Source organism: Phalaenopsis equestris, unplaced genomic scaffold, assembly GCF_001263595.1.
Source record: "Phalaenopsis equestris unplaced genomic scaffold, ASM126359v1 Scaffold000002, whole genome shotgun sequence".
Taxonomy (NCBI): Eukaryota; Viridiplantae; Streptophyta; class Magnoliopsida; order Asparagales; family Orchidaceae; genus Phalaenopsis; species Phalaenopsis equestris.
In genome coordinates, this window is record NW_018164444.1 from 10459113 (window position 1) to 10470946 (window position 11834).

Consider the following 11834-nt stretch of genomic DNA (forward strand, 5'->3'; position numbering starts at 1 on the left):
TAGATATCTCGGGTCTGTTGTCCAAAGCGATGGTGATATAGATGGGGTGTTAATAGTAGAATTCAAGTTGGTTGGTTGAAGTGGAGGAATGCTTCGGGCCTTTTGTGTGATAGAAAAGTACCGCTAAGACTGAAAGGAAAATTTTATAAGATGGTGGTGAGACCTGCAATGCTCTATGGCGCTGAATGTTGGCCTTTAAAAGAGAAGCATAATAATAAGTTAAGTGTTGCCGGGATGAGAATGATTAGGTGGATGAGTGGCTTTACACTTAGAGACAAAATGCGGAATGAATATATTCGTGATAGGGTTGGTGTAGCTCCTGTGACAGACAAAATTAGAGAAAGTCGTCTTAGATGGTTTGGTCATATTAAACGTCGACCATTAGATGATCCGATTAGGAGAGTAGATGTTTTAAATTCGACTTGTGTTAAGAAAGGCAGAGGTAGACCTAGGAAGACTTGGGCTTATTGTATTAAAAATGATCTTAATTTACTAGAACTAAATGAAAATATGACACTAAATAGGACGCAATGGAGAAAAAGGATTCATGTAGCCGACCCCACGTAGTGGGATTAAGGCTTTGTTGTTGTTGTTGTTGTTGTAGTGACATAGGGAAGACATCCTTTATTGTCTAGTTCTCCATATATTATGAGAATATTTATACTCTAGTTGAAGTAATCTCAGCTATATATATATATATGTATGTTGTGTGCCCCGGTCTGTTGGTTGGCATCCACGGCATAAGACCCCTCAGGTTGGGGGGTTCAAATTCCCTCTGGCACAATTGGCCTTAAGGAGGTGGTGCTCGAATTGTTAGGCACATTAGGAGTGGCTGGAGGCTCGTATATATATATATATATAAGCATCGTTAGCTCTTTGACACGCTGCAGCACCCTCTGACTACGTTTGGTTGTTTTTATGTTCTAATCTGCCATCTTTATGTCAAAGTTGATTGAGTAACTTTCCGCTACATTTTGCAATATGGGAAGGATAAAATAACTTTCTTCTTTTCTTGTGCATTTATTGTAGGATCTTTTTTAATACTTAAAGATTATTATGACAATGAATTGTGCTTGATTTATATTTTTAAAGTTACATTTTCTCTGTCTTGATCTAATATAATTGTTGTTAAAACCTTATTTTACGCTCTACTGTCTTTGGGGATTGAGCATAATCTACCTGATGCAGGTTCTCATCAGCATATTATCAAACCGGGGAACACTGGAGCAGGGGGCATGCTTGGATACATTAATATCATTAATGTTGGAGTCTTCAGCGAATCAGTTGGTATGATCTGAATTACTTTTTTTGCAGAATGAATATGTGAACTCACTTGAACTTCATTCTGATTTTGTCCATGTTAAGCCGTCTTCATTTGGAAAACAATAACATCACATGATTCATGACTAGGTGAATCGGATGTTATTGTTGAATATTATCTAAGCACACAAGATAGTTTTCTCCCATGAGTGGTTCTAGATTATTTCTACAGTTTCCTGTCAGGAGCATGCGTAAGTCATTACCCTCTTACTATTAGGAATCTTTTAGGAATGTGTCAATTCACATGCTTGATTAGAAAGGAATTTATTTCCTTGCCTCATAATATATTTCATTTTTTATATTTCATTCTATTAGATATTTCCTATTTTTATTTTTTTTTCTATTTGATGGGATTCCTAATTTAAATGGATCTTGTTTTCTATTTTGTGGACCGATATGCTGATCACACAAATACATACATATATATATATATATATATATATAGAGAGAGAGAGAGAGAGAGAGAGAGAGAGATAAAAGTAAGGTGTAATGCATTGAGTAGAGTCAAAAATAAAAGTTTTTCCAGATTTATATATAGTATCAGAGTCACGGTGCCTCTCTCCCAACGTGAGCCTTGCTGCTTGAGAAAGCCACAATCATTATTCTGTTCGAACAGTTCGCGTAACACCTCGCATTGTTATGGTGTCTCGCATCCTCGTCTCGCATCCACTCATCAACTCGGTTCGCTACAACAAGCGGAAAACTTCTTTCTTCGTGCCTCTGTTTGCAATCCCATAAGTAGCTCGGGATTCTCTCGCTTCCCTCTTTTGTACGCACCTAGGATGGAGGCCAACACACACAAGAAACCAAAATCTAAAGCTCTTGCCTTACCTTCTCAATCGACGTATACGTGCCCTATTCTTGGAACTTCACAGCTATTTCGTCGTCGGTCTCTTCCATCATAACAAATCTTCTCGTAAGCATGAGCCGCTACTATGCCGTTCGTCTCTTTCGTTCGGCCAGATTGCAACGTTCGAATAGTTTGAGGATTTCTACAGTTTGTTTCTTCCTCTTCCGTTAGATGAAGCCACGAACGATTTGGTATTTGCAATTTATTCGACTTGCCCTTGCCACCATCTCACAAGTCATCGGCTTGCAAGCGGCCTAACCACCTCTTGTTGGGTGCCAAACATGTGGAAACCTAGAGGTTCATAACTCCCTCTAGTTCCTATTTGCTCTTTTAGTCGAGGAGTTGAGCTAAGGGTCCTCTCACTTTCATTCAAGTAACAAGTCTTCTCGATTCGGGCTTCACAATCTCAGCATGGCTAAATATAACTTGACCACACAATCTTCTTTCGCGAAAGTCACCTTAAGATGTGAGCCTATGTCTTCAGTTGCTATTATACCTAATAACTCCTCTCACCTAGTCATGAAATATAAACTGCATGACCATAATTTTCTTAAATGGTCACAATTTTTCTTCATGTACATATGTAGTAGAGGAGAAAAATGAACATCTCGCAGACGAAATTCCTTCTCCGTAAATGATAGATTCCAAATATCGGGCTTGGAAAACTAACAGCCACATGATTATATTATGGTTAATAAATTTCATGACTATGGAGGTTGGAGAAAAATTTCTACTCTATAGAACATTCAAAGAGTATGGGAGGCCGCACATTAATCCGAACCATGCACTGAAAACTCAGAGTTATTTGAAGTTGAGCTAGTACATATGATCTATGATAAGGAAAATTGAGCATTACTCACTATTTCAACACCCTCACACACGGTTGGTTGCAATTGGACATGTATGAGGTTTAGTCTTAGAAATGTTTCGATGATTGTGCCTTGTATAGGAGAACTGTTGAATAGAAAAGAACTATGAAATTCATGCTTAGCCTCGTTAAAGACGTAGATAAAGTTAGGGGGAAGAATCAAGGAAATTAAACCCATCCCTAACATTTGGGAGGCATTTGCAGAAGTTCGAGGGATGAAAGCAGCAAGAAGTTGATGATAACAGATAATCATACCATACCATATATTGAAAGATCAACCTTGTACATTCAAAAATCCTCTTAGAATAACAAGCTCAAAGAAAGAAACCTGATCATGTGAAGGAAAAATGTTGAAAATTATACGATAAACTTGCAGATTGGAAGTCATATAATGGAAGATATAATAAGGAGAATCGTGCAAATTTTGTTATCACAACCAACAATAATTCAGAATTCAACCTGTTCATTGGGAAGCAAATTGATGCATTATAGAAAATGTTTAGTAATAGTTACAATGTTGGACAAGTATCACAATCCTCTATTGAGCAACCTATCAGGCTGTTAGCACACCATTTAATCTTATCTCATGCTTTTAGTTTCCAAATAATAAGTTAAAAAATTTTAGAGAGTTGACTCCAAAGCTTTAGATCATATGACATGAGACATCAACTTCAAAAATTATAACCCATGTGTCAGTCACTTTGCAGTTCAAATAGCCAATGATTCATTCTCACCAGTAGCAGGAACTAGATCAGTCAAATTGACTAAAGTTCTTCATCTCTACTCTACTTTTTATATTCTGAAATTAAACTGAAACCTAATCTCATTCAACGAATTTAATTATGACTTAAAATATGTGAATAAATTTTATTCTAATTATTGTGATTTTCTAGTCGTGGATTCGAGAAAAAATGATTGATAGTGTTGTGACATGTGGTAATCTATAGTTGTCCAAAGAAATTAATTTCATATGTAAGCAAGATCATCTATCAAGTTGTATTTCCGAGTCTAATTCAAATTTTGTAAATATAGTTTTTAGTTGAAAATCAAGTCATGTTTTGTCATTATCATTTTGGTCAATCAAATTTTACGTTCTTGAAAAATATATTTTCATATTTATTTATCACTAAAAAACCTAGTCTTTATCGATGTGAAATCCATAACTTGTAAAGCATAGGAGAAATGTATACTATAAAGTGCAATACAAGCTTTCTCATCGATTTTTTTGTAATTCACAGTGATATTTGAGGACCCTTATAAGTTAACAATGTAATTATTGCATGATGGTTTGTATCATGCATAAATGTTCACATAAGAATAAGATTGACATTCTTTATGAATGAAAAATAAAAAATGACCATCATATTCCAATTCTTTCATTCCATTAACCTCACCCAATTCCAAAGCAAAATTCAAAATTTTAATATTGTTAATGTTGAGAATTTTTTTAATTTCATTCTCAGTCCTTATCTTTTTAAACATAGTATTATTTATATAAATTCTTGTGTGGATATTGTCAACAAAATGAGATCGCTAAAGGAGAAATAAACACTTTAGGTGGCCCCCTGTCATTATATTCTTTAATCACGTGGTTAAATATTTTTTTAGGTAAGTCATTTTCACAACCACATATCTCATCAATGGGATACCTAGTCGAGTCCTAAAATTTCAAATTTTTTATAATATTTTCGTGGAATCCTATCAACGCATCCATTCTCTATCTTCTGACTTATCATTGAAGATATTTGTTTGTTCTACATTTGTTCACATCCATCAATTTAATCTTAAGTCTCTCAGATGCATCTTTCTCGGTTACTCCAATAAAAAAAGGTACAAATGCTACTCTCCAACCACTAAGGCCCCGTTTGAGGCGGCGACAGGACGACTTCACGGCGGGTGCCGCGATTTAATACTGTTTGGGGTGGCGACTTTGTGGTGCGGTGAGGGTAAAAAACAGGTCGCGGGTTCTACCTTGCGATTTTCTCGATCGGCCTTTTACACCCCATGCCCTCGATTCTGCTCTAATTCTGCCATAATCCTCTTCCTCCTTCGGCTTTTTACGCAAAGGGGAAGCGCTGCAATCCTGTCGTTGCCTTCCCAGTTTAGCCTAATCGCGAGGATTCCATCCCGAAGGTGATGGATTTTGACGAAACCGATAGGTGAAGGGGCATAAGTGAGGGTTTTGTCCAGAGAGGGGAATGGTCTTTGAACGAAACTGGGAAAGGAAAAGTAATGTAGGAGAGGGTTTCGAAAAGAGAGGATACCCGACCATCCATGATGCTGCTACCCACCATGCATGCAGTTGCCTGAAGGGAGAATCCCCCGACAACCCTAACAATACCACACACTTTGGATCATTCCAGAGTTTACGTCGGCCAAGCTAAACAAGCCCTACAATCAACTATCAAATCTCTCTCTCTCTCTCTCTCTCTCTCTCTGAGTGACCATTGGAGTGGATTAGAGCAATTGTTTAGGAGAAGAAGATGATAGAAGCACGAACTCACTCTGTATCTCTCAAACTCTCTCGAAGCCCGAAGCGCTAAAAACATATTCTAAACAGGGTTAGAACAGTTGCCAGAGTTCAATTCTCTTTTATTTACATGATTAGAACAGTTCAATTCTAAATGCGTATTCTAAACAGGTTTAGAACAATTGTCATAAATTTCTAATACCATTCAATTCTCATTTATTTACATGGTTAGAACATTTCTCTTACGAACAACATTATTAAACAGGGACATGATGGTCATTTGTTCAGAAACAGTTGTCACACAGTTATTTTCACACAACTGCAACAAATAACCAGCCAGCTTCCCCACAGCAGCTTCCCTGCAACTGCTTCCTTGGGCAGCTAAGCTGCAGCTGAAAAATCGAGAAGCTGTAACTGCCCCAAACAGACCCTAAGAGTATGCTACTACATGGATGTCATCTTTTTGAGAATCAATTTTATTTTCTGAATTGTAAAACTTAGGGGAAAACTAAAGGGAAGATCATATTCGGAATTTTTTCTATGATGCTTAGGCTATTTTTCTTTAATTGAAGCAAATTCTTTCCTTTAACTAGCTTCACTTGATGAACCAAACCCTTTCACAAAAACAATCTCAATTGTCTCGACTCCACTTCAATGTGACACTAGAATTAGAAATTTCATGGCTACACTAGGACCACTGAGCATGTGGAGGATACTACGTAGACTTAAGACTATCGAGAACTAGAACTAAGTCTTCTTACATCTTATAATCATAATGATATGGATTCCTCAATTCATGACCTTCTTACACCAATGGTTTTTCACTTTAATTAACCAATTGTACAAAAGAAAGATCTCTGAGTCTGTTTTGATCTTCCAATTGAAAGATATATAACTTATGAGAAGTTGCTACCATCTTTTAGGGCTTTTGTAACAAATTTTGATAATGTGCAGGTTTTAATTCTATCCAAGTGGCTCTAAAGGTGTCAGCATTGAAGCAACCAGTTAAGGAAGAAATTCATGCTCCATAAAAAAATAACACATAGACACTTACAGGGTTATCTCATGAAAATAATCTTGTAGGTTGTGAATGTATATTCACAGTTAAATACAAAGGAGATGGAAGTGTAGAGAGATTTAAGATCAAACTAATTGCCAAGGGCTTTACGTAGTCATATGAGATTGACTATTATGAGCAGTAAATAATGATTTGTCTTTATATCAACTTAATGTCAAAAATGCCTTTTTGAGTGGTGACCTTGATGAAGATGTATACATTACTATACATCCGAGCTTAGAAAATAGGTTGAATAAAAGGGTGGTTTGTAAGTTGAAAAAGCCTTTATATAGTTTGAAGCAATCTCCTTGCACTTAATTTTACGGGGTTGCTAAAATAGTGATTACAAATGGATATCATTAGTGACAAGTTGATCATATATAATTTGTTAGATCCAATCATAGAGGCAAAATTACTATTCTCATAGTATGTGTAGATAGTATTATATTGACAGGTGATTCAGAGGAAAGTATCAAACTAAAAATGATGTTTGCAATAGAATTTGAGATCAAGTATCCTTGACTGATATTTTTTTGTGAATGGAGATGACTCGAGTTAAGGATAGAATTGTCATATCTCAAAAAAAGTACATCTTAGATATGTTGAATGAAACTGACATGCTTGGGTTTAAACTTGCTGACACTCATGGATTCCAACAAAAGGATGAAGATATGCGAAGTTATCAAAGACTTTGGGCAAATTACTCTAGTTATCACACATAAGACTTGCTATTGTATACTCAGCCAATATAGTAAGCCAGCACATAAAGAATTCAAATGAGGATCATTTGAATGCAGGATGACCCCAGAATATGGTTTGCTCCTTGAATGATTTGAAAATTGTGAGATTGAGGTATATATGGATGTTAGATGTGCAAAAAATGTAACTGATAGGAATTTAATTACTGGATACTATTCATACATCTATGATAATTTCTTCACGTGGAGAAGAAGCAAAAAAATTAATTGTTTTCTTGAAGTTTAGCATAATTTGAATATCATACACTTGCCTTAGAAATATACGAGGGAATGTGTATTCAAAGGCTATTGAGGGAACTTAATGTTGAGAATAAAGACAAAATTAAGATGTTCAGTGATAGTCAAATAACTATTAGTATTGCAAAATTTTTTTGCATCATGACTGAATAAAGCACATTGAGATTGATTTATGCTTCATCTCAAAAAAGATTGACTTTGAAATTGTTTGGCTAAGCTATGTGACGTGGGGATTGGGGAGAAGGCCAGTTGAACCGACATGGGGAGGGTTTGGTTCAGCCTCCTTCTGAACCGGCTGACCTCTTATAATAAGGAATTGTTGCTCACATCCCGTCTTCCAGATTCCCCGCCTCCCTTTCCTTCTTAGAGTCGAGATTCGATTGGTCATGCCCCGCATTTCCCGATTCCCTGCCTCCCTTTCCTTCTTAGGGTTGGGTTTCGACTGCTCACACCCCACTTTGCTCAATTCCCCGCCTACCTTTCCTTCTTAGGGTTGGGATACGACCGCTCACGGCCCGCCTTCCTTTCCAAGCCCGATTCCAGCCTATTGGGAGTCGCGATTAGCCGCATGTTGCTTCCTTTTTTTTTTCCATTTTTGTTTCTCACCCGCTTGGAGTTATTTATATGTATGTTTGCTGAGTTTAGGGTAGATTATTGTGTCTTTCTTTCAGATTTCTATCAAGACATCGGTCAACGTCCGTTTCCACTTCAAAGGTTGTATTTGAGGGATTGAGTGATGCTCCAGCTGTATCTCTCTCCCGAGGTGGTGGTTATCTTCCTCCTATTCCATTTCACATCCTCCCGCATCGCTCCCTAACGCTGTCTCTCACTGCAGTCGCCCGCAACAACACCCTGTTTGTTGTTTTATGCAGTTCTCTGCCTACCAGCCACCTTCCTTTCCCTTCCTTCATTGTTGCCGTCCAAACCACACCTCCCCGTTGTCCCAACCTTCCTACTGTGCCACTGCCATCCCAGACAGCCCGGGAACACATCTATCTTGTTGTCCCATCACTGTTCGCCCCCATTCCTTGTGTCACACCCAAGACAACCTCCATACTTGATATCCCTGCACTTCTGCACTTCTCCCTTACTGCCACCATCTTCCTTTGCTGCCAGCACGGCGCCACCTCTGCCAACCTTCCCAATCAACCTAGTCGACCTCCACCTTGAGATCCACTTTAATGGTGTTTGTTTATCATTTATTTCTTATTTGAAGAATCTTCGTTGTAATCATATTTAAATTCAACAATAATATTTCTATTTCATTGTGACTTGGGTTAACTCCAGTATCATTATGTTACACAACTTCAGATTGCTGATATTCCCACCAAAGCACTATTAAAGGTTAGTTATAATGAATTGAAGTTCAAGCTTGGTTTTGTACAATATATACAACTTAGTTTGAGGGGAAGTGTAGGAAAGTGTCGATCCACATGCTTGATTAGGAAGGAATTTATTTCCTTTCCTTATAATATATTTTACTAATTGTGTTTCATTCTATTAGATATATCATATTTTTTATGTTTTTCCTATTTGGGGGGATTCCTAATTTAAAAAGGATTCATGTTTCCTGTTTTGCGGGCCACTATGCCAGCCACACTATTATATAATATATGTAATAAGGTGTAATGCATATAAAGCGAGAAATAAAATTCTTTCCCAGATTTACATCTGTTTTATGAAGACTACATAAACGTGAAAGTCTTAAAAACATGCTAAAATGAGTGAAATCTTCTCGTAGCAATACAAAAAAAACATAAAAAAGGGAAATTTACATACGTAGCATACAATTCTTATGTAATTACATATCTCACACCATTACATATCTCACACCTAAATACATATCTCACACCTAAACTTTCATGTTTACATACTTATGTTCTTATGGAATTCTATTTATCAGGATTTGATGAGGTGGAGGAAATATTAATTGACTATTCAAAGAACCATCCAAGAAGAGTGGAAGTGATCTCTCACCTCATACTTTGTTGGGTGGAGGCAACACCAATTGAACTATTGATCATTTACAAAATTAAAAAAAAAAAAAAGAAAAAAAGAAATCTTTGTTGGCCATTAATGGTAATTCACCTAAATTGTAGTGCTTCAGTGTTCATCTTTTCTATATTTGGTTATAAATCTAAACATAGAACTTTGTGCTATTGATGGCATGAAATCATGTTGGTCTCATTTATTTGGTTCTATTGAATTCTTACGGTATCTAGTGCTCTGTAACTTCGGTAAATAGGTAAATTTAGTTGGGTGCATCCAGTTGGTTGAGAAGAACATATTCTATTATCACAAATACTGAACAGGATTGTGCAATATAAAGTAGAAAGACAGGACTCTCGTCCATCCAACTATATGATTGTATTCTTGTGCAAAATGCAACTGTTTTCTGTCATTCTATATCCAAACAAAAAAATATCCTACATTTAAGAGTTGTATTGTAGATTATCCATATTTTTCATGATACCTTAAATCTTGCCATTAGAATTTTTTTCAGATCTCTTATGCTTGCCTGTGTGTTTTTATTTTGTCTACACTTTTGACCTTAATTCTCCTTCTTTGCACTCTCTATCCGAGCACACAAAATCTAGTATTATCACGTTTTTGTTTAGGCTCTGTTACACTTCTTTGTTAGGAAATCTCTAACGAACAATTCACAACTTTACTAGGCTTAGGATCAATTAGAAACTAAACCACACTGCGGAGTAACAGGATCACATCAATTCGAGAAAACCGGAACAAAGAATTAAATGGAAGGCACAATCAAAGTAACCAGAAATGCACACGAGAATTTTATGTGGAAAAAGCTGAGAACAGGAAAAAAACCAAGAGCAACACCACAAAAAATTTTCACTATGAAATTTAGAATGTTTTATAAGAAACTTATCCAAGTTTTCTCTCCACATACAAAGAAAATTGACAGAACTCACTTTTCAATATTCCCTTTCTGATATGACGCAAGAATCATGTCAAATCACTAAAATTCATCTCTTCGACACTCCTCACATTAACCGGGATGCTCATCAAAGAATTCAGAAGAAAGAAACTCAAAGCCCTTACAAAATTGCTCAAAATCAGGATTAAAAAAGAAATCCTGAAAGAAAACACTCCTGGGTGCTTAGGCCCCTAGACTTGCGCCTAAGTGCCAAGCCCTCGGTATTGGCGCCCAATAATGAGCGTCAATAGAGCAGTGCATAGGCGCCGATCTCTCTGGATGTGGGGCGCCGGCTCCACTGTGAGACGCGCTCAGTGGGCACTTGAGCACCCATAGCTAGCGCCTATGCACCGACTCCCCTGTTTTGTCTCCACACATCGTAACATCATTTTTTTCCTATTTTTTGCAACATGCGTGTTCTTTTATTTCAAGATTATATTTTAATGAGATTATTTGCAATTTTCCATTTACCTTTGCTCTAGGCTTTCGAGGCTTACCGGGGTATTGAGAAGATTGCGGGTCTTATAAAAGATGAGACGGTGGATGAAGGCATAAGGTTTGTTGGTATTCTTCTTTGGTTTTCAGTTACCTCTTCAAGTTCCAACCTTTGTTTTGTTATTCTGTTTTATCATTTTAAAAGTGGTTATTTCATACATAAACAATGGTCCTCACCAAAATTTATTCCCATCAATGAAATAATTCATTTGTTAGCTTGTCTGCCTTAGAATTCTGAATTTTTTGGCTGGAGTGACTTCTTCGTATCTTTTTTTTTTCACTTGGCCATTCTATTTGATTTATTTAAAATTTGCATTATCTTCTGCGCTTGCATGCATGCTTATCCTCTTAAATGTTTTTGCTTGGAAGTTTTTGTGATCTGAATGCTTCCAAACATTTGGGATTTAACCATTTTGTTAGTGTTCTTTTTTTTAACTTTTAAATAGTGAAATACACTCTTTTGTGCATAAATAAGATGTCATATATGTAAAAATTAAAGTTTAGATGTTAAATATGTAAATACATAGGAGTTAAGTGATATGTATGTAAGGGTTTGTTTGGGGAAGAAAACTGTGAAGCTGCTGAATAAGAAGCTGTAGTTCAAAAAACTACGGTGGATATTACAATTTTTTTTTGTAAGAGTCTGGCTGCAGTTTTTTAGCAACCACCGCAAATAGTCAGATATATTGTGAAAATGTAGTTTTTAGGAAGAATGCAGCTTTGTCAAACAAAAAAACTACTGTGCGGCACCACACTGCCACCCCAAACTCAAATTAAAACATCTTTTTTTTTTTTTTGTTAATGTTTCATTCAGGTTGAAGCATGCCGAATTCCTGCT

General features: G+C 36.5%; 1 protein-coding gene across 1 annotated transcript in view; it reads left to right on the forward strand.

Moving 5' to 3' along the window:
- The window catches only part of LOC110017983, a 19052-nt gene that overhangs the window by 6778 nt on the left and 440 nt on the right, over positions 1 to 11834 (forward strand). Inside the window, exons 3-4 of the mRNA XM_020715185.1 lie at positions 1189 to 1287; positions 10984 to 11061. Of these exons, the coding sequence (XP_020570844.1) occupies positions 1189 to 1287; positions 10984 to 11061 (177 nt within the window). The remainder of the gene's footprint in view (positions 1 to 1188; positions 1288 to 10983; positions 11062 to 11834) is intronic.